The 25,066-nt window shown below is 36.6% G+C and overlaps 1 protein-coding gene across 3 annotated transcripts in view; it reads right to left on the reverse strand.

The window, feature by feature from the left end:
- The window catches only part of LOC136864326 (A disintegrin and metalloproteinase with thrombospondin motifs 4), a 644,921-nt gene that overhangs the window by 200,763 nt on the left and 419,092 nt on the right, over positions 1-25,066 (reverse strand). For all 3 annotated transcript variants that reach the window (XM_067141158.2, XM_067141157.2, XM_067141159.2), the window contains exons 10-11: positions 21,592-21,741; positions 16,088-16,238 (exon numbers count right to left, since the gene is read on the reverse strand). In XM_067141158.2, the coding sequence (XP_066997259.2) occupies positions 16,088-16,238; positions 21,592-21,741 (301 nt within the window). The remainder of the gene's footprint in view (positions 1-16,087; positions 16,239-21,591; positions 21,742-25,066) is intronic.

A 25,066-nucleotide genomic window follows, 5' to 3' on the forward strand; every position in this document is an offset into this window, starting at 1 on the left:
TTTTGAGTTATAAGTATCCTTCTTCACTTCATTTCAACCCCCTCCCCTTGAGAGGACTTTACGAAAAATTAAATCTTGTGTTTATTTTTAAAGGAGATTTCGAGTACCAATTTGCACGTCTGTAGCATCTTCAGTTTTTGAGATCTAAGTATCCACATAAACAGAATTCAACTCATTCTTCACTTATTCACCAAATTATTCAATTCTTCTCACTGCATTAAGTGCATTTTCTGAAAACAAAAGTACAGGTTCCTTTATTTTTAAAGGAGAATTCAGATATCAATTTTAATGTCTGTAATATCTTCAGTTCTTGAGATATAAATATCCTCATAAAATAATTCAACTCCTTCTTCACTTCTTTTGAATACACCCCCTCCTCCTACCAAGTGGATTTTCCAAAAACAGAAAATGCATGTTTCTTTATTTTTAAAGGAAATTCCAAATGCCAGTTTCTATGTCTGGTACATGTTAAGTTTTTTTGAGACATACTCATTTTAAAAAATTTCCCAATTTTTCAATTTTTCTTCCCCTTAATTGGATTTTCCAAAAACAAAAATGTATGTATTTCTTTATTTTTAAAGGAGATTCAAAATGCCAATGTTCACATCTATAACATCTTCACATTTTGAGACAGAGGTATCCTCAAAAAAGAAATATAAAAACTTTTCTTTTTTTCACCCCCACACTCGATAAATGGATTTTCTGAAAACAAATATATATTTCTTTATTTTTAAAGGAGATTCCAAATACCAATTTTCATGTCTGTAATATATTCAGTTTTTGTAATATAAGTATCCCCATTAAAGGATTCAACACAATTTTCAGTCCTTTTCGCCCTCTCCTCCTTAAGCGGATTTTCCATAAATAAAAAGTATGTGCTTCTTTATTTTTAAAGGAAATTCCAAATACCAATTTTTATGCCTGTGATGTTAAGTTTTGAGATATACTCATTTAAAAAATTTGTCCCATTTTTGCTTATTTTAACCTTCCTTAAGTGGACTTTCCAAAAACAAAATATGTGTGTATCTTTAGTTTTAAAGGAGATTCCAAAGACTAATTTTTTACATCTCTAACATATTCAGTTTTTGAGATATAAGTATCCTCATAAAATTATTCAACCCTTTTCTCAGTCCATTTCACTCCCCTCAAATGGATTTTCCAAAAACAAAAACAAAAAAGTGTTCTTTATTTATAAAGAAAGTTCCAAACACCAGTTTTTGCTCTGTAACTAGTAAGTTTTTGAAATATACTCATTTTAAAAAGTCATATTTCTTCACTTCTATTAACCCCCTTAAGTGGATTTTCCAAAAACGAAAAATGCATGTTTCTTTATTTTTAAAGAAGATTACAAGTAACCTCACGTCTGTAACACCTTCAGTTTTTTTAAGATATAAGTACCCTCATAAAAAGGATGCAACACATTTTTCACTTATTTTTAACCCCTTATGTGGATTTTCCAAAAATGAAGAATATATTGAACCCATGACCTTTGTGCCATAAGAATTTTTAAGTATGAAAATTATTATGGGTGGCCCCATGTCAATTGTAATAGGAAGCTCAAAATGTTATATATATAACGAGAGTGACATGTGGCAAGGAGGTAGCTACTTTCCACCCCACGCTCTGAGATGCGACGTCATCCGCAAGTGTCGAATGTGGAAAGATAGAGAAGAAAGTTTATGTTGAATAAATATAATTAAATGAAAGAATTAGTGGTGAATGCAATATAATGAGGGTGCTGTATTTATCTATAAGACACTTGGTCTTTAGTAAGACGGATTTGAGACTGCTAAGTCATTTCTGGGGATTATTTCAGATGGACGCCTGTCTAGCTTACCCATGCCAAGTTGACGAAAAAATAGTGCCTACCAAATGAGGTCATTTAACCAGTTAATTTAATAAGAATAAATTTTAAATGTCCAGGAACACTACCGCTAGCAATGTAGCAAGTATGTGGTTACGTCAAAAACTATTTTAAATACAATTCATTTAAGTCGAAAAAGTTACGCCAATTTTCTTGACGACAAAGGGAAAATGCCTGGAGAGAGGGGGTACTGTCTATAAATATAGAAGGGACGCCATGTTGAAACTCGTGCATTTTGTATTGTGAGGCTGAAGACAGAGGGTTGAACTGTTCTGTAAATCAATCGACAAGTAGACTAAGTCCAACCAACAGATTTTAGCCGATGTGGCTGGGGTCTTGACTCTATGTGGAGATAGTTTTCTTTGAGCAGAAGTAATTGTATAAAAAGGACAGTCAAGACACCGAAGAAGTATTTATAAATTTGTGTGTGGTAAGGAAAGTAATTTTTGTGCAGGTAATAAATACTATCAGTGGAGTGCGATCAACAAAAATGACAAGTGAAGGGCACTTCTTTTTTTAATGCTTTATTTCCAGGAAAAAGGAAGAAAAATGCAATGTACAGCCAAAAATGTAAAAATCGCTAAATAAATGACAGAGGGTCACCGGTGAGCCCAAAGATGAATGCGGGAGTGACTTAAGGTAGGTGATATGCCATCTTACAGCCTACTATATCTTGTTTCATGATGTCAGACTTATATGTATTTGAAGTGGGTATTTACGACGCAGTTGGTCACCCATATGTTACTTTGTGAATGTCAGAATATGACGAAAAGGGTAATCTGTTTTATTTTCTGCTTGGATAAATTTTTTTAAGTATTGCGAGTGCCGTGTAATGTTGTAAAAAGTTACTAATGAGGATTTCGAAGTGATATCACGTCCAAAGTAGATAGTCATTTCCGTGTATTTTATTGCTTATATTTTGTGATGTCAAATTAAGATGTTTATTCGACGTAAAATTTTCAGTTGAAATTTTATGGAATTGGTGCGAAAGGCATCCGTGGTTACCCATTTTCAATCCGATGGAAACACTGTGTGTAGTGTTGAGTAATGCAGATCGGTGGATTTTGTCACGAAGTGTAACATATTCTATGTCGGTTTAAACCGTGTCTGAGTGACAATAATAACAGTAAATTTGTCAGTCACTTTTGTGAAAATCCAGTTTTAAAATACGAGATCATTTTATGCAAAGCTATTCATTATTAAAGCATTGTGCATTATTGGGCGTTGTTGATTCTAGTAAGGATTTTTATTCCAGTTCTTTTGTCAGTGAGAGTCGTTGAGTTTGAGAACAGATGTTAGATTTGTCGTATGAGTTGAGATAGGATTTGCGAATCAGGTGATTGGAAGCCTGTAGGTGATGCCGGGACTTTGGTGTGAGCCCGAGGAAGATTTTATAATGTTTGGGATGGAAAGTAGAGTACGAAAATCCACGCCAGTATTAATTTGCGATGTGTACAATTATTGTGGGACATTTTAAAGTAAATCTATGTGCATATTTGGTTTGGTCAGAATATCGTATTTTGTTCTATTTTGCGAAGTCAAAGGGGTTCATTCTTTGAAGCCAGTCATGTATAACTATTACAGGTGTTTCATGTTGAAACTGACAGACAGAGGAGGGTCGTCTGTTTCGATACCGCCAGCTGATCGATAGGAGACATTTAGTATAAACGGAAGACGTGTAGAGTGTTATGTATTGAAATGAGATTGCATTCTTGGAAGCGGGGATCATTAACTACGGGATCTAGTTGAAATTTTCATCTGGGAATAACGTGTAGGTTATTAGATACTGTGAATTTGTTTGAGATTGTAATGTACATCTGAAACCCTAAAGTTAGAGTATAATGAGCGAGGTTAGCCAATTTCAGGGTTGTCCAAAATATAGAGTGGTGGTAGTGATGATTGTTTTGTTTGTGAGGGTGCACAAACTTTATGAAATGTTATGACAAGATATGACATCGTATTCGGCTTACATTATACGGTGAGTTTCTTTTAGTTTGTACTAGATTATTAGGGTTATCCAAGTATTAATAATGGCCAGGGTTAGGTTAGATTTAAAGTGTGATATCATGAAACAAGATATAATACTGGAAATGAATGATGTAAAAAAATTTCCAGCTACAAAATAATGCCAGATGATAAACATTAAACATGAATTGAATATAACTGCGTCAAACACTGAGTAGGGACTTGTGAAAGAAACCATTCATCCGTGGAGATAGAATTTGTTGTTCATTAAGATTTCAATATCATTTTAATTTATTTAATTATTAAATTCAGTGGAACCGTATTTGTGAAATAACTTCAAAGCAAGCGAATAACTTGGAGATGCATTCTGGAAATCTTAGTTTATTTTTCTGGGAATATTTAAATGTTAACATAACGATTTTGGGGACAGATCCGAAGGTAATGGATTTTACTGTCACAAAGTTTTGTGAGCATTGTTGTTATTACATTATTTGACTTTGATTGATTGAGCAGAAAATGGGCTGGGGTTAGTAAAGTGGAAACTTTGGTCACCAACCGATGTAACTTAATTGTGTTTAGCCTTCAGCGTAGAAACTTAATTACACCCAGAGTCCAGAGTTCATGTTACGAGGGCTGGACCATCAAGAATCATTATGATGGTACATGTAGTCTCACATGGAAGCGGAATTTAAGGATTTCCAGACCTTCCTTTCTTTATTTAATAATTGAGACAATGGTGTCTAGTTAGGATGCCCATCAGGCAGTTAAGTCAAAGGCTCAAACCAGCATTCGGTCCCACTGTGTAAAAAAATTAATGTGGTGGAGTGGACAAGATAGGGTCTGAATTATACATGGATTTCAAATTATTAGGGGTTTTTTCAGTAAATTTTTCCAAAATAAAATACAAATATTTTATGAATAAGACCTTACATTTGAGTAGATAGATTAGGATTACTGAACCCTACCTTTACCTCAGCAAGTGACAAAGAACCCGATACGACCCAAGAGACAGATCTCATGAAATTTTGCTGATAGGTAAGGAAGGTAGGTATCCTTCAGAGTGGACCAAAGGGTTCAGTAAGTATCTTTATTTTTAAAGAAGATTCCATGGACCCATCTTCACTTCTGCAACACCGTCAGTTTTTGAGATATAAGTATCCTCGTAAAAAGGATGCAACCATTTTTTCACTTATTTTTACCCCCTTAATTGAATTTTCTGAAAACAAAAATTATGTGTTTCTTTATTTTTAAACTAGATTTCAAATACCAGTTTTCACGTCTTTAAAGTGTTAGGTTTTTGAGATATGGATATACTCATTTTAAAAATTTGCTCCCCTCTTCACGCCCTTGGCAATGGAATACCCAAAAATCCTCTCTTAGTGGGCATCTACACTGTAATATTCTTGTACCCCAAAATTTCATTTCTTTAGCTCAGTTTTTTGGCTCAGCAATGATGAATGAGTCAGTCAGTCAGTCAGTCAGTCAGTCAGTCAGGACATGTTATTTTATATATAGAGATTATTATGAAGTTCTGTACTGTGTAATTCATTTTCGAAATATTTGAGAGGGTTTTACTATATTGGCTCTTGCATTTTACCTACAAATCTTCTGACCCTGGACTGGACGTGTGAGCTCTTCAGCCCGTATGTTCAAAACAGTAGCGTAGCCAGGATTTCAGTTTGTAGGGGGGGACATTCATCCAGAATTTTATTTTGATAGGTGTCCAAACTTCCAGAATTTAGGTGGTGTAGAATACCTAAAAAGGAAATGAGTGTCCATGGATCCAAGTAAGAGTGGCGGATTCGTGCGGATTCTGGAAGCTAATAGTAATCTTCTTCTTTTTCTACTGTTTTTCCCACATCTGTGGGGTCGCGGGTGTAAACCGTGTCGCACATCTTGATTTGGCCCTGTTTTACGGCAGGATGCCCTTCCCGACGCCAGCCCTATATGGAGGGATGTAATCACTGTTGTGTCTTTCTTTGGAGGTTGGTAGTGTAGTGTGTTGTCTGAATATGAAGAGGAAAGTGTTGGGTCAAACACCCAGTCCCAGAGCCAGAAGAATTAATCAGATGCGATTAAAATCCCCGACCCAGCCGGGAATCGAACCTGGGACCCTCTGAAACGAAGGCCTCAACATTGATCATTCAGACAATGAGTCAGACTCCGGAAGCTAATATTAATATACATTATATATAAAATGCTTAATAAAAGTACATTCATAAAAACTCTTGGAGTGTCTGGACTCCTTGGTCGACAACTCCCCCCCACCGTCCTCGCTACCTCTGTTACTCCCAAACCAACATAACTGCAGCATTTCATATATTCTGAGTACAAGTGAAATGAATGTAAGAATAAACAGTTTGAGTAAAGATGCAATATTCTGGTTTAGAATAAATACGGTAATGTTATTATAATAATGGCCATGTGATAAGCAATAAAGAAGTGACATTTTAGACAAGTAATGCGGCAAAGAAATACACACGCACGTCGAATACAGGTTTCTCACCCTTCTTGTCCATGGCTAGATGATGAAGCCAAGAGAATGATGGCCCAACGTGAGTCGTTATTTTGACATTATAAACAAACCCTAGATGACACAGACTTCGAATCTTACTGCATCTTAAGAAATTGCACAAAGCAGTTAATCAAAAATCAAAAATGTATATATTTCCGGAATTTAGCTAACAACTTAAATTCTAATCGCGCATGGGACCAACTTAGAGCTCTGGGAATAGGAAAATATCAACAGAGACAGACAACTCCTGACATTCCACTTGACGAACTGAACGATTACTTTAGTAGAATAAATATTCAACCCACCCCAATTAACTGCACCGACACACCACCCTCCCCTCCAGCCAATCCACCATTCACATTTCACAGTGTCATGGAAAATCAGGTTAAAAAGGCTTTGTACTTGATTAAATCAAAGACAAAAGGTGAAGATGATATTTCTATTACTTTTATACATAACATTTTGGGTGCTGTCCTGCCTATACTGACGCACATACTGAAGTACCGGTACTGTTTACTAAACGGAACTTTCCCTCCTGTCTGGAAACAGCCAATATTATACCGGTACTCCCTGCGCTTTCTAAAGCCTTTGAACATTTATTATACAAGCAAGTTCTGGAATACCTAAATAAAAATGCTCTTTTTGACCCTTTGCAATCAGGATTTAAGAAGGGTCACAGTACCGCGACAGCACTTTTGAAGGTTACTGAAGACATTAGAAACGCTATGGACAAACGACTGCTCACTACACTTTTCCTTTTTGACTTCAGTAGCACCTCTGACACTACATTAATTCCAAATATGATAAAGAAAATGGAACTGCTAAATTTCGACCTGGCTGCGCTTAAGGTTTTTAGTTCTTATTTGAGTAACCGTCAACAGCATGAAACAGCAAACGACAATGCCTCTAAATGGAAACTGAAACTTAGTGTTGCTCCAAAGGGCAGTATACTAGGGCCCCTAATTTTCTGTATTTATATCAGTGACATGTCATCTGTGACAGGAAATAACACACACCACCTCTATGCTGACCATCTTCACAATATATAGACACTGCTAGACAAGATACTAACACTGACCTCCGACGACTCAGTGTATATGCACAACGAAATGCTTTTATAATAAACTGCACAAAATCTCAGACAATCATAACTGGATCACTAAAATTACTGAGCTGCTCAAACAATGTCACAATCGTGCCTATCCTACTGAATTTTAACATTATTCCCTACAGTAAAACGGGTAAAAATCTCGGCGTAATGATGAATGAAACAGCTGATTGTTCTGATCACATGAAAGAAATACGTAAAAAGATTTTTGGAGATCTTCACCCTCTTAAACGGCAGAGGGATGTATTTCCATTTGAGCTACAGGCCAAACTAATACAGACACTCATTCTCCCTATTCTTGAATATTGTGACGTTGTTTTAGTTGACATGACGAGAGAAGAAACACTCAAAGTTCAATGAGCACTGAATTCCTGACAACGATTTATTTACAATATCAGGTGCGATATTCATATCACCCCATACTATCAGGCTGTCTCATGGCTGATGTTTGATAAACGGTGGCAGCTACACACTTTAACAATGGTGTTTAGAGAGCTAGCTGAAAGTCAGCCACTGTATATTTCTTTTAAATTCAAATTTTTATCATCATTTCACAACTTAAATACACATTCTAGATTCATTCTTTCTATTCCACTGCACCGCACAAATAAAATGAATAGATCATTTGTGGTGACTGTCGCCAAATTATGGAATACCCTGCCAGCTCAAGTCAGAGAAAGCAGCTTTTTTTATCACGATTTAAGGTCATCTGCCGAGACTACCTGCTGAGGACAGCTGACTGAAGGGTTGAAGTATGAATGTGTGCGTGCCTGAGGATTAGTCATTTTTAAGATTTTTTAATATTAATTAGTTTTAATTTTAATTAGTAAAACCAAACCAAACCCCATGACACAACAGCCCTTGAAGGGCCTTGACCTACCAAGTGACCGCTGCTCAGCCCAAAGGTCTGCAGATTACGAGATGTCGTGTGGTCAGCACGACGGATCCTCTCAGCCTTTATTTTTGACTTTCTAAACCGGGGCCGCTATCTCACCATCAGATAGCCCCTCAATTCTAACCACATAGGCTGAGTGGACCTTGAACCATCCCTCAGGTCCAGGTAAAAATCCCTGGCCTTGCCAGGAGTCAAACCCGAGGCCTCCAGATGAAAGGCAGGCACGCTACCCCTATACCTCGGGGATGGCTTTATTTAGTTAGTGGTTTATTTAAATTTTTTTTTCAATTCCATTAATTTATGTAGTTTTAATTATTTTAAGTATCTCAGTATTTTATTTAAGATTATGATTAGTATGTGGATAAGTGTACGAGGGGGCCTGGAGCCCTAACTTCATCACTCTACAGAAGGCACTAATTAATAAATAAATAAATGAATGAATGAATGAATGAATGAATGAATGAATGAATGAATGAATAAATAAATAAATAAATATAAAATATAAAGCGTATGGGTATAGATACTTTGTTAGTTGGTAAAGGAAAAATACACGTCAGAACATATGCTAGGTAGGGTCTACCTTGTCCTATTAGTTTCCCTCACGGTTAGGGCCACGCAGCTGTGACCTTGCATCTGGGAGATAGTGGATTCGAACCCCACTGTCGGCAGCCCTGAAAATGGTTTCCCTGCGGTTTCCCATTTTCACACCAAGCAAATGCTGGATCTGTACCATAATTATTAAGGCCATGGCCACTTCCTTCCCACTCCTAGGCCTTTCCCATCCCACCGTCGCCATAAGACCTATCTGTGTCGGTGCGACGTAAAGCATAGTGTTAATTACTTTCCCTCGCAAGCCTGGGACACAGAATATAGTACCATACTATAAAGTTACAGTTTTGTGATGCTAATATTCGTATGTATAATTTTTACCAACGTGCCAGAAACCAACGACATGGAGCTGTTGCCATTTCAACACCATTTTAAGGCCACCGACCCAAGCCGGGATTTGAACCTGCGAACTCGGACTCGGAAGGACAGCAACTCAACCAACTGAGCCACATGAAAAGGAGGCGTTTTTGATTATTGTTATAAATCAATGCAGTTAGTATTTTTACAAAGGTTTTATGAGGAGCATTTATTAAGGCGTACGTTTTACAACTGTCCTAAATGCACGAGGCCGGACAGAAGAACTAGCTGGAAGCTAAAGAGCCATGCAGGGGTGTCGCTTCCTTCTCTGTTCACTTTTCCAAACCAAATTCCATGGTGTAACAGCCCCGAAGGGCCATCGCCTACCAAGCGACTGCTGTTCAACCCGGAGGCCTGCAGATTATGAGGTGTCATATGGTCAGCACGATGAATCCTCTCCGCCGTTATTCTTGGCTTTCTAGACCAGGGCCGCCATCTCACCGTCAGATAGCTCCTCAATTATAAACACGTGGGCTGAGTGTACTTCGAACCAGCCCTCAGATCCAGGTAAAAATCCCTTATTTTACAATTTGACTTAAGGCATCCTGCATTTGATTCCTGGCTCTGACAGAGTTAAGAAAGAGATGGGATGGGGAAGATACAGCCTTGTTTGGGTGCAGCAGAGTTGGCCTTGAGTCTCCCATAATCGAAATATCTACGAACTGGAAGGTAGTCACACTCACGGGGTGAAGTATCAAAGTGGTTCCTTTTTATAAGAAGACAAATTAAATGAAGATTCTACTTCCTCACAAACGAAGAACGATATTACCAATTTTTCGAACAGTTTCAACAATGCAGCCGGTTTATGTTAAGAGTACAGAAGCTATGATAGTACATGGTAAAAATCAAAACCATCAATATCTACTGAAGATCCATCACCGCACTCGGTAGGATGTGCTTTCTTTTCAAATCCACCAGGTGAGTTGGCCGAGCGGTTAGGGGCACACAGCTGTGTGCTTGCATCCGGGAGATTGTGGGTTCAAACCCCACTGTTGGCAGCCCTAAATATGGTTTTCCGTGGTTTCCCATTTTCACACCAGGCAAATGCTGGGGCTTCACCTTAATTAAGGCCACGGCTGCTTCCTTCCCTCTCTTAGCCCTTTCCTTTCCCATCGTCACTATAAGACCTACGGTACGACGTAAAGCAAATTGTAAATAAAAATTAAAACATCTTTTCACAAGCCCTTCCATGCTACTGGCCTGGACTTACACCCCAACCACTGAAATTATTTTGTGGGTACGCTACTGCATCCACTCATTATTTAAGGTACAGGGTAAGCCCGAAGTATGGATGGATACCCAAAATACACCACCATAAATGATGCACTTATGGCTCAAAAGTATAAAAAAATGTAAGAGATGGGATCTAGTGTTTTAAGTAGAATCCGTATCAATAGAACGCGACTTCCCATTTTAAAAATGTTTCATGCATCAACTGCGATTCAAGCCTGGGCCGTACTGATGATAAGATAGAACCATTGGAAGTGAGTTATCACGCCCGCCAATTACAAAATAGTTTTGATGGTGACATTTGAGGTTCCAATCAGTCCCCGGGCATTTGACAAAATATATAGGCCTACCTATCGAACTTAGGCATGCATCCTCGATTGTCTTTCTACGGTTAGAATTTTTAAATAACTTTCTCATAACTTACCGAGGATTCACATAGTTTTGGGTTCTCAGTGACAAAACAGTCCCTCTTCAAAAAAGTTACTTATATGGCACAAAATGAGGAACTAAGTGCAGCTCACAATCCTGTCACAGTCTTCCCAATGCTGCAACTTAAACACAGCACATCTCTCAACCACGGTACAACCCGAGGATTCCTAGGACTTGTTCTCTCCGGGAACTGATGTACAAAAGCTGACACGATGTTGTAAGCTTGCAAGTTGTTTTGGCCATGGCCCCCGTTATCTCGGTGATCAGGTTCCAGCCCCCTACTGAGTAATCCCTTGCTAACTGCCCCTTTCCTAATGTCTTGATATTTGCCAACATACGGTTACATTCCCAATACTGAGGCCTCTACAGGGAAATATCCCTGTGCATCACAATCCTAAGTGTTTTCCTTTCATTCAAGCAGTACAAATGTGGATAATTATGTATGGCCCAATTGCGCCTTGCTAGTAGATTCTTTGTCGCTACGTTAATTTAACATTTCGGCATAAGTTTTTAAGTTGTTCGTACCGTACGAAAAACAACGGCTGATCCTCGCTCTAGTTTCAGGAAACATTTTGTGGGGGGGCCGGCCCCCCTGGGCCCCCCTTGGCTATGCCAGTGGTTCAAAACACTCCTTTAACAAGTAAAAGCACAATTTCCTGGCAAAACATAAGAGTATAAGTGGGTGTGAATATTGAATATTCTAATAGAAAACGTATCTCTACATCCTGCATTTATGCTCATTAATTTTGATGGAACTAACCATTTACCCATTATTTGGGTTTTTATCAAATTAAGCATGTGCCAAAAAGCCGTTTTCCTCAAAATCTGCTAGAGTTAGGAAGAAATTCATAAGAATTTTTTGTGTTTAAGAAGAAAATATTTCTAAGCATGCTTAATGGGCTCTGTTTTTAAGTAGGACTAACAGTTCAGGCTCAGTATTCATTTCTAAGGGCCCCAGATGCACAATTTTTTTACTTACTCTAGTTTCTTAAACTACCTGCAGATGATATAACAATCGGGGAGAAATATTTCCAATAGTGAAAGAATTACTGGAATAAGTCAAGTAACTCCCAAGATTAGCCTCTACATACAAACCAACTCACAAACTTCCTCTCTTTATAATATGAGTATTGATTTTATCAGTCAAAATTAAGAGGAGACCCTTGAGGAATGCCTTACCAGAGAGTTCATAAAATGTAGCTACACCACTGCTTTGCACTGAACATTTCAGAAGGAGCGAGTTGAAACCTCAGTTTACGTCATGATGTAGACGTACATTCTAAACTGTAACACTTTTAGATTGACGAAGGTTCAAAAGTTATGGGAACAAAGAAAACAGAAATATCTGTTGTTATCATCATGCAAGAGTAGGAAAACAGTCGTGGTAGGGATAAGTGTGTGAAAATGATTCCAATTGATGCTACTGTGATGAAATAAAGATATAAACTGGTTTCACTATAAGATTCCAAAAATAGAGAGCAATATATAATTCTTATGATTCTGCACGTGGTAGAATGTTCAATCAATTATACTTAGAAATGTATAGGTATTATTCTTTATCTCCAGCTCTCCGTCTGAATGTTCAGCATCACATCCTTTGACTCAGAGAGTCCTGGGTTCCTTTCCTGGCAGGGTGAGGGATTTTAGAAGCAGCTGCTTAATTCCTCTGGCTTGGGGACTGGGTATTTGCATTCGTCTCAATACACACCTCATCATCTACATACAATAGTGAATACAGCCCTCCACATAAGGTTGGTGTCAGGAAGGTCACCCAGCCATAAAACAGGGCCATGTCCACATGTGTGACACAGTTTGCACCCAAGATCCCACAGTGTAGGATAATAATAATAATAATAATAATAATAATAATAATAATAATAATAATAATAATAATAATAATAATAATAATAATAATAATAATAATTCTTTATGTTATTTTAATCAGGTTTGATCAATCAACATTTCCTTGTACACTACTGTACATTCTTTCTCATTATTACTATCTTGTTCATAAGAGCTACCATTTCAACATATTTGGTTTTCAGGTACTTTAATAAACTGCTGACTACTAATTATTTCAGATTTTATTTGCTGGCAGTGCAAAAAAAATTGTTGTCACTGTCCACCAGTCCCAAAACGTGCATGTGATATTTTACTAACAGACATCAGTTTAGTGAATATCCATGTTTATAAATATAATACATTTTCATTCAGAAAATTGGTGTTGTATGTAACTAGGGAGCGGATATTTATGTATTTATTTTTTTTTTTTTGCGTAAGTTTTAACGCAAGTTACAAAGTTCATTATTCCTATTGTGCATCCCCAAGTGTAAAACTTTAATCTTATTTCACATAAAAACACATATTTTCACAATTTTTAAATGTAAATACATATTTTAAGAAAATCTATGATAAGCACATAAATCGGCAATATTTGTTAATCAATAAAATTTAAAATGCTTCTGTGTTATAAAAAATGCTCATATTTTCATTTTATGATTATGGTATTGTTTTTAACAGTGTATTTAATATCATGTATCTGAATGTTTTGGCTATTTATAGACTTCCCTCCAGAAGTTCTAAAACTTGCTGGTCACTGGCTACATCGTTACATTTAGACAGCGATTTGATTTGCTGCACAAGATGTTTCCTTGCATGATGTCATTCCAACTCACTTTTATGAGTCAGCCCGCTCGGGTTTTGTTTATAGAATATCAGCAAAAGGCAATCACGGAGAGATAAAGTGACATAATACCGTAACGACATGGGAAACTGGAAAGAATATTGCCCCACCATTAGGTAGTGGGATTTCATCACTCCTGAGAGTAACGTTAGCTGTTCGGGTCCATATCTCATTCCTGTGGTCATGTTATTTTGTATGGATTTCTAAGAATTATTTCCTTCAGTGTCCGCTGCTATTCTTTTCATTGAATTAGTGATTCACTGTAAATGCATGTGTCGTAACCTGCAAAATAATGCCAAAAGAGAAGTCGAGTACAAGGTCGCATCTTCAACAATATGTAGTGGAATTTAAAAGCTTTTTCACTACCGATGGAAAAGTATTATTTTGCCAACCATGTGGTAAAACAGTAAGTGCAGATCAACGTTCCCAAGTAACCCAGGTGCGTTCGCGACAATTACTAATAGCTGAACCAACTACTTCAAATGCAGGCCCATCTAAATATTCCCAGTATTATTTAGATATGTACAGAGTATTTGTTTGTGCTGACATTCCTCTTGGCAAAATAAATAATGTGGGACTGAGAAATTTTCTAACAAAGTACATTCATTTTGAGCCTCCAGATGAATCCACATTAAGGAAAAACTATCTCCCAAAATGTTATGAACAGAGAATTCGGGCAGTATGTGATAGCGAAAAACTGTGGGTGAGCATTGATGAAACCACTGATTTAAGTGGCAGAAAAGTAGGAAATATTGTATTTGGTGTGTTGAAGAATGACAAAACTGCTTGTGAAAATTCTTATTTGCTAGCATGTAAAGAAATGCTTGCTGCAAACCATGTCACTGTAGCTAGGTTGTTCAATGAAGCCATCCACTTACTTTGGCCAAAACATATAAAATATAACACTGTATTGCTTTTCCTTACTGATAGTGCAGCTTACATGAAAAAGGCAGCTGAAGGCCTTTCTGTGAGCTTTCCAAAAATGATACACGTAACTTGCGTTGTTCATGCTCTACACAAGTTATGTGAAACTGTGTGGGCTCGATACCCTCAAGTGGATAAATTAGTGTCTAATGGCAAAAAAGTCTTTGTATGGTAAAAGCACCCTCAAGAATCAATCTGTTTAAAGAGAAAAACCCGGATCTTGCGCTTCCTCCTCTGCCTATTGTTACGCGGTGGGGTACCTGGCTTAGCGCTGTGGTATACTACGCAGACAATTTAGAAAGTTTTGCATCCATTGTGAATGCACTAGATAAAAATGACGCGTCGTCAATTGAGATTCTTCAAGAGGTACTGAAAGACAGCTCTTTGAAAAATGATTTGCCGTTTATATCTGTCAATCTAAGCTTCTTGTGTAAAACTACAGACATACTTGAAAAACCCACTAACCTGTTGTCCGAAACAGTGAAGGAAGTGTGCCCTGTTGAAAATAAATTAGATTTACAGGGACTGTTAAAAGGTCAAATATCAACATTTGTTCAGGAAAAACAGAGGATTTCAAACAATGTGCCAAATTTCTGATGTGTTAGAGGGTGCTCATGTTGGCAAAATTGATGGCGTTAGTGTTGGTAAAATTCCTCCCTTTAACTATGCACGTCTGACTGCCTGTGATGTGGAGTAATCTTTTTCGCAGTATAAGGCGTTCTTTAGAGATACCTAATCAGCATGCATTTGTGATGGACAATTTGGAGATGACCTTTGTCGTTCACTGCAATTCTGAGACTACTTCCAGCAACTAATATTCCAGTGTGTGATGGGTGAGTACGAACTGGTACCATTTTTTCAAAGATGATAGGTTGCTTTTGCCATATTTAAACAAAACATTACCCTTTAAAAAATAACCATTCATAATATCTACTCTGGCATATCAAAAATTAGTATACCATACTGCACGTTTCCATACACTGACACCAATTTGCCTTAAGGAGCACGTTTGGTAGCACCATATTCTAATATAAAACGTTATACTTATTTACTTCTTGAGCATGAGTAGTTATGTGATATTTAAAGGAAAATAATTTTAATTTGTTATCACATACTTTAAAGTTTTTCAATACATAAAAAAATAAGTATTTTTCACATTTTTAGCACATAAAAATCCACTCCCTAGTTATAACTTAGAGAAGCTTCTTATATTGCCATTGCTTTAACTGAAATGGTCTATCATCCTTACTGAAGAACGTTGTGAAAAAGGACGTACTTATTTAAATACTCATTACACTGACTACAGAAAATATATTAGCATGTAATTTATAAGCACTACCACTAGAATACAAAATGGGAAAAGGAAGAAAATTCAGCAGAATGTTGTAATTATTGACAGGATATTTGTATACTTGTATACTGTATGCTGAAAAATCTGTTAAAGTATATGTTGTATAGCAATGAATGTTAGTTTAACTTATTGTGAAATATTGACTTAATTTTCTCACCATGTATGAACAGTTCCTAGATCCTGCACCAAATACAAGTTCACATTGTCTATCCACAGTAAAATTCTCTCCAGGCAAATTGTAGGGAGAAAACTCTGTATTGTATCTTGAGTTGCTAGGAGAATCCAGAAGGCATCCTGCCTTTCCAGCCCTGCAATAATAACAATCGCAAAACATCATAAGAATTCCTGGTACATTCTGAAATTATGGACATCATATTTTGAGAGGTTGAAGCATAATTTGTTTGTATTTCAAAAAATGAATTACACTAGCCAACATGATTTTATGACAAAATAGAAAATTTATACTTTTTATGGAAATCAATACCCTGAGTATGAAAATTATGTCATTTTTTTTTCACATCACGTCTAGTTTTGACACAATTCTGTTTTGTAGTATCTACATTCGTAAGATGTAATGATGAGAGATGTTCTCATGCAACTCACATTGGCATAAGAGTATATTATGCATCAAGGGTGGGAAGCACTCGATTATTCCCATGTGTGAAGGTAGCAAATTGAGACGTAAGCGAGGGTCAAAGTTCTCAGTTCTGTTTTCTAAAAATTTTGATACACAATATTAAGAGCACGAGGGAACTTGGATTGCAGATAGGAGAGTAGAGTTGCTATCTCAAACCACTTATATAAACAGAATTGTTTTATACCCCAGCCCTGATCCAATTTTTATGTTGGGCCATCATTCCTTTTCAAGATAAGCTAGATTGATATAGTCAGTTGTGTATGAGACGTACCCCAACAAGTACTCATTTAGTGCATCTTTTACATTCATTTGTAACTGTGTATATTTGCATTAATGTGAACATAAAAAGTGTGTTTCAATCGACTGTTATTCATAAAACGTTTATGTAGTACTTTAAGGTCATCGTAGCTAGAGTACAGGAATGCAAAGAAGGCAGTGAAAACAAAGTCCTCAAAAGTTTTGCTACATTTGTGAAATTTATGTATTCGATTCCAAGTTGTGTCAAATAGACTTATTTGTGAAGAAACCTTATTTTTCTTACTTCCAATTGAAAGAGGGAGATCAAGACAAATCTTTCGTTCCTCATATTGCATGCAATACCTGTGTTGAGGGACTTCATTACTGATATGAGGGCAAACGAAATGCAATGCCATTTGCCATACTGATGCAATGGTGAGAGCAGAACAATCATTATGACGATGGGTATTTTTGTATAACCAACGTTGTCGGTTACAGTAAGAAAAACAAAAAAAAATTAATATCCAAACTTCTAGTCAGTTATTTGGCATGTTCCTCATGGATCTGACTTACCAGCACATACTCCACTTGGTAGCTTGAGTGATGAAACTGAAAGCAGTTCCTTGCAATCGGACGCTGAAGAAATCGCATCAGTATGATACACCAACAAATAAATTTACATAATCTGAATTGAATGATTTGACATGGGATTTAGAGTTAACTTAGCTCAAGACTAAATGAAAAGAATATATTGCCATCTGGAGTTACATTTTCTTGGTACAGAAATTGTAAGAAAAATGTTCAAAAATACTAGGCACAAGAAGATCAACTTCTATTTTGTATGGATGTTTGCAATCTTCTGCATCAATTGGGAGAGAATGAATATGATCCTAGCAAATGGTGCCTTTTCATTGACTCTTCCAAAAGAAGTCTTAAGGCTGTTTCGCTTCAGAACAGCAACGTTCTGGCTTTCATACCACTTGCACACTCCACAAAGCTGTCCAAAACATATGAGACATTAAAGTTGGTGCTTGAAGGAATTAAATATCACAAGCGTGAGTGGCAATTCTGCAATGATTTCAAGGTTGTTGGATTGCTGTTGGGACAACAAAAAAACTAAACAAAATCTCTCTCCTATGCAAATGGGATAGCAGGGCATGGAATAAACTTTGGGATACTCTACATTGGCCTAAAAAGAGCAACTTCAACCAGGATCCAAAAATGTCCTGAATATAAGTCTTGTTGACTGTGAAAAATTGGGAATGATGAAACAGTATGTTAAGGCACTAGACAAAATAGTCCATGCTTCAAATATTTGTGCACAAAATTTTCCACATTATCTGATGCAAAAATTAAGGAAGTAGTTTTCGATAGAACAGCGATTCGTAAATGGATGATAGACAAAAAATTCACAGAAACGATGACCAAAATGCATGGAACACATTTAGAGAAGCAGTGACAAAATTCTTTGGTGACATCAAGGACCCTCTATAAAAAGAAAGTGCAAGAAATAAGTTGGACAAGTTTAACCAACTCGGTTATAATATGAGCCTAAAGCTTCATTTCTCAGTGTCACATCTGGACTACTTCCCTCCAAATTTAGGAGCCATAAGTGAAGAGCAAGGTGAAAGGATCTCAGAGATGTAGAACGGTGCTACCAGGGATATTGCTATGTAAATATGATGGCTGATTACTGTTGGTCAATTGAACATGACGACCCTTCCAGGGAGCACTCATGAACTTTAAAAAAAAGTAAATTCTATGGGAAACAGGAAAATATGACCAAGTAAATGTGAGTAAGCTTTCAATTTATGTATCATTTACTTTGCTTGCTAACTTGTTTAGTTTTTATGTTTTATATCGCTACTCTGCATGCATAATTCATAATGACAAAATAACATTTTGAGCAATTGTTATTTAACAATTCATTTTTGAATTCAGCATTATGATATTAATAAAATCCACCTATTTTAGTTTGAAGCACACAAAAAAGGTTTTTTTTTTTTTTTTTTTTAGCAAGATAGCGTTATTTATCATTATTTTGACTACTTCCTGAAGATGAGAATAATATCATTCTATTCACAAGGAATGACACCATCAAATTGTGCCTTCAATAAATTGTTCAGTCAAGTTAGATTTTTGAACTCCTCACAATGTTTCATCAACAATTCTTTAGAGTTACTCAATGTTTGTGCTAAGCAAGGATTGCTGCAAGACTAAGATAAGCAGCATTGTTTTCATCTCCTTTATGTATAATGGGAACAATTTAGTAGGAACTGTGCAACATCATTTGTCCTTTCTGGATTCATATTTCATTTCCCTACTACTTTTCTATTGTATTATTAGATATTGGATTAATTAGAATACCACTATATGAATTTTGAATTATATAAAAGCTTCATGAAATTGATATTTCGTTATGTACTATTTACAGTATATTAGAAAAGTTCAAATACATTGGCCTTCTAATTAAGTCACGTACGGTATGGCAATATAGGAACACTCTTCTACATACATTACTTCTCAAACCTTGATGAGCTACCTTAGAGCAGGGATGGTGGTGGTGGTGATTACTGTTTTAAGAGGAAGTACAACTGGGCAACCATGCTCTATTAGTACTAATCAGAGGAAAATAAATGGAAGAGGACTGACACTTCGAAAAATGAAGGTATCGGCTAAAGAGAGACAAAGGCCAGGAAGGGCATAAAAATGAAAGACTCTCTAGGATTCGCAAGCCTAACACCGTTAGGGTTAGTAAAGAACAAGAGTTGACCAAGAGAGGTCGGATAGGACAGATGAAAGTGAGAAGCTTGACACCAGTAAGTAGAAGCAATGTCAGGACTCAGTTAATGGCCCTGTGGTTGCCAACCTATGATCCCAAGTTGGGAGCTCTTGGGGCCCCTTTTAGCCACCTCTTACAATAGGCAGGGGATACTGTGGTTATTATTCTACCACCCCTACCCACAGGGGGATGCTTAGGGAGCAGCCAGTGATGATGTATGCTATTAAGTTTAAATATCATATCCAATCTTATAAAATACTCCTTAATTTAATTTCATACTTTTATTTCATCAAACTTTTTAACTTACATTTACTCCCTAACACATAAAAATACATAAGATGAAGAAGCAATCCTTCCCCTCCCTTCTCCAATGAACGGAGCCAATGCCTGCAGCATTCCACTTGACCCCCTGCTTCCCCTACCCTCTCCAAGGAACAAAGTTGTTGCCTGCAGAATTTCCTCTCACTTCCCTACTCTTAGCTGCCAGGATCAGAGCAGGGAGACTGGCTTCAGTCCAAATGCTGTTGCTGAGGATGACAGACAATTATTAGTGGCTTGGATAAGTACAGAAACATTTCTAAAAGTTACTAAGGTGTCAGTGGAGGACTACTACAAACTTGTTCATAATATCACCAGTTCACAAGTTTATGCAACGTAAATAATATTGTATATATACATATATATGCATGATTTAAAGTGATTTGATAGCATCTAAGAATGTTCATGTAGAAAAAAACATGTCATTCTTTGTTTAATAGTGTGTATTTTTTTATAGGTATGTTACAGTGTAGTATGTGTTATAATGATTGTTTTTGACACACTGAAAAGCTTTAAAGTTACATTTTACACATATGGTAATCCTACTTGAGTAGTTTTTCTTAATGTCTCCTCTGCCTTCCTGTCTTTCAAATTTCTCTCTCTTTATTTCTCTCTTTATTTAAAACAATAATCTGGTCACCATCACAATCACCATCTCTTTAGGCATCTGGAAAGATTTTTGGAGGAATAGAGAAGTGTCCTCCTTTTTTTTTTGGAAACTGAAAGGAAAGACATCGTGAAACACGAGCGCCTGTAGTACATATTTGCACATTTGCTTAGCAATTACTCGACTGTCAAGTTGTGTGTAAGTAGTTACCCTTGCTGAGTTAATAGAATTGCAGGTGTGCTTCTTCCTCACACTCTCTTTCTGTTTCATTTGAAGGTATGCACATATCATGCATTTGGTTACGCAGTGTGCATTTTTGTTATTTGTGGCACTGATGTTTCTTCTTTTACATAATGTGACAGAACTAGTCCACACTTCAAAATATGAAAGGTGTAGTATGTGTGCAGTATAGTGGTATCTCAGCAGTATTCAGTTTTATCATTTAGTGTTGAAAATGAAAAGGACCTTTTAAAAGAGGTTGCTTTTTCTTAAAGTATTTCTGGTTTAAGAACAGGTCTGAAAAACAGCATAGAAAAAATGCTCTGTGGGGAGTGTGAATGTATAAAATTATTCCTTAAAACTATGAAATAACACATTATAAAAAAACTTCTACAAAAGATTATTTTTCCTTGAAAAGCATTATATTAACATTTATTACAAGATTAGTAGTTTAGTTATTAGAGATAGTTTAATTTTGATGAAAAAGTACAGTAGGTTTCTTTTCTGAAAAGAGAAAGATAAGGTGTTCATTTTAAAAGTGGTCTTATGGTAACCGTAATAAATGTGCTAATGAATCTCCCCTTGTGGACAGTGGAAATTTTAATATTTAAACTATTTTCCTTCCAGATAAAACAAGGAGTGGTTCCTTAAAGATGAACATACAGGTAGGCAGTATAAATAGTTTTTTGAGGAATAAATGTCAAACACTGAGCATTTGAGGTATTCAGAACATAATTTTAAATATCTAAGATAATTACCATTGTGTCTGCAGGCATGATCATTTTATGAAAGCACAGGTATTGTACTGTCCATCGTCTTTAACTAATTACATAATAATGATGACATTCTTTCAATACTTACTCCAGATATTCAGTAAGGAAATGTCTGCTACAAGCAGACCAGGACCATGGAGAAGTTGTACCATCCAGCATGCGTGACATGACGTTGTTTGTAATATGAGACTTGCTGAATAATTTACAATCCTCAGCATCATCGTGAGGCATATTTAACCTGTAACAATTGATTTATGTTATAATGCTAATATTATAGCAAGAACTTACATCTAAAAGACAGGCTCAAATAAATAAATCTGTTTCCAAGTCAAAAAAATTTTCTTAGGCTTGTTTATCTAAGATTAGGATTTGAATTCATTCCTTAAAATAAAAGATAGTCCCTTTTTTCAAAATCCTATTCCCTTGTCTCAAATTATTTTGCAGGGATGCCAAAATGTCCCATATTTTGTTGAGCATTGTGAATAAGTATTGATTTTTTCAGTTTTGCCTACCATGACTTTAAAATAATCATTATTATATCATAGACACAATTTTGATCATAAGAAAATCTCCATTTATAAAATGTGAATGGTGTGTCTGTTTATATTCAGAGGTTGACACAATGTGCGTATTCAGAGATTACCAAAAGTACGTCAAGTATCAAGACGCTTCAGTTCTCTCTTCCAGATTCGTAGTTGATACATATCCTAGTTTTGTTTTGTGGTGTAATGGCAGTAGAATTGCCTGGATATAGCCAACATTTATAAGAAAATTGTTCAAAAGTGCCCAAAAGAAAGTGCCTATTCACTGAAGATTTGTGGAAACAGTTTCCTGATGACTAGTGGGGGGATGTTGTTGAAATGCCATCTTTTTTCATTTGCACTGGGATGTTGCTCAGTAGTATGGAAATTCATTTTTCTGTGATATCAACTTTCAATAAGGTTTTAGGTCAATACATAGCATTTTGAAGAAATTTCAGATCATTTAAAAATTTTTTTTTATTGATGCACGTATTCGTAATTGTTAGCCTGATAAAAGTCCACAAGTGACAACATAAAAAAAGTAGGCTATACATTTTTCTTGTATATGGTTAAATTTGCTAAATATTTTTCGTGACCAAGCAAACTGACAGCGGTTGTTCATGACTAACAAGAGGACTGTCCATACAGTCATATCGAAATTGATAATAAAATTTTGCAGAGAACATGAGGAGACCCATAAAATAGCGATGTACAAAAATGTAGCTGCCATTTTGAACTGAAAGGTTTAGAAATCTTGATATAAAATCCATGTAACAATGTAGCTTACTGAACAACCCTTGCTTTTTGCTGGCTCGCACAGAGAAGTGGAGTTGCAGTTGTGCTGGAGAGAGAGAGAGAGAGAGAGAGAGAGAGAGAGAGAGAGAGAACGAACCGGCAGTCTGCCACGTGCCAAGGTCACTTTATTGTTACGGAACGAATGTGAAACATAAATGAGGTGCGTTAATCGCATAATAAAAAAAAAAAATATTTTTGGCACCATGCACAACAAATATGCACTTTGAGGCCACATTGTTCTTCACAGTTTTCTTTACTTGTTTGAAGGCAAAATTTTACAGGCACTTCAAACTTGGGAGGTCTCTCCATTGTATAATTGGTTGCAAACCACGAATATTTAATCATGTCCTTGAACCGTGGGGAAGAAAATTGAAAATGAATGAAGGACTGCATTTTCAGTATGCTGTTTCTCTGATAAACATCAAACTGAAAGTCTTCACAAGTCAGCAGAATGACTGTTAAGTGGCGATACAAAGCCTTGTACTGCCGGAATTAAAATTTGTCCAAGGGCTGTATTTTCCCTGTAGTGCTGGGAAGAATCTGGAGAATTTCTGTAGTGTTGCCTGGAGGAATGTCTTCAAGACAGCTCTTATCACTATAAGTAGTCGAGGAATCTAGCAGTAGCAAACACTTCTCTTCCGTAAATGGGAAGAAGGATTCTTTAAACCAATACTTTAATTTCTTTTTCCCCATATCCCCTGATTTTGTGGCTGTTACAATTATATTTCTGACATGAAACATTTCTTTGGAAATTCTTGGACCAAAAGTTCCAGTTGCCAGTTGAATAATTTTGGGAAAAGAGTACCGGCCATATTAATTTTAGGCATAATTGTGTACAAATGGGTGAGTGCACTAACTGATTGAGCAACTGTTTCTGTACGTTTCTCACCAACAACGGACAGAGTCCTTTTCGCTTTCATTTCGTGCATGAAACCACTCTGATCAGTATTGTATATTGAAGAAGGGGTGTGGTCTAAAAATCGCTCTGTAGCTGCTTCCACAAATTTCTTTGTGACTTTATCTTTTTTGTCTTCTTCTTGTAGATACGTATGGTATACAAATCTCATAATTTTTCTACTTTTTATTCTGTACTTTTTCTTAAAACGACTCAACCAGCTGGCACATGCGCTAAAATTAGTTTGCCCCATTGATATCTCTCTTGAAATTTCCAAGGCCCACAGTCACAGGTCTTCATCGCATACATTCCGCTTCAGTCTTCTGCCTTCTGTAAAGCGAGAAAATAATAATTTTGTATGCATCAATTTCCTGTGTTCAATGGGGCTTACTGATGTAGATTCTAATTGAATCTTCCACCTATACAACTGTCATAGTAACGTCACCTTACAACTATTGCGAACAGTGGTTAATGAAAGCCGTTTCTTACCCCCCTTGTTTAAATGTAGGGGCTGATGATCTTAGATGCTGGGCCCCTTTCAACAACAAGAATCACCATCATCATCATCATCATCATCATATTTAACCATAAATTTACACGGTACACAAGGTCTACAGTTTGTTTCACTTTCTTCTGTGGACTGGAAGCACAGCTTGAACTAGTAGATTTGCTAGGTGACTGCGGTGTCTCTTTACTGGATTGATGGGAATCAGACTCGGGGCTCAAAATCGGATCCGTAACACATTTTGTTCCTGGCAATGGTGTGCTACCTTCTGTTTCAGATAATGCAGATGAGGTGTCGCTGCTTCCACTATCACTTTCACTGTCACTATTTCTCTCCAGTCATGACTCTGAGATGATGCTGGCACCCATGGGATGATTTTCAATTAGTTCGATCACATGTCGACCCATCTCCCTTTCTTCCGAAGTTATATCACAGGAAAAAGAAACTTTTTTTCAAGGAAATAATGTAAAGCATACTCTAGAACACTAGCCGGATTCATGACTGCTCTTTCAAAGGAACGTGTGTCAACTGGCTAGCGCAGAAAGCTTAAGGTAACCCAGTTTCTTCAGCTGGTCACCAGGGCTGTCCACATTGAGCTATACGCTAACGTGTGCAATCTATTAGACACTTCCGTATTGATTTCAGGACCTTACAGATCAAAATGGCAGCTGAATTTTTGTACATTGCTTTCTTATGGACCCTACATCTTCTCTACCAAATTTCATTGTCGAATTTGATATGACAATATGGACAGTTCCCTTGTAAGAAAGGGTAAGGAAAGGCTTTATACCTGTGCATCTTGTGCTTCCAAGATATGGGCAGGAAAATAAAACAGAACTCTGATAAT

Source organism: Anabrus simplex, chromosome 2, assembly GCF_040414725.1.
Source record: "Anabrus simplex isolate iqAnaSimp1 chromosome 2, ASM4041472v1, whole genome shotgun sequence".
Classification (NCBI taxonomy): domain Eukaryota; kingdom Metazoa; phylum Arthropoda; class Insecta; order Orthoptera; family Tettigoniidae; genus Anabrus; species Anabrus simplex.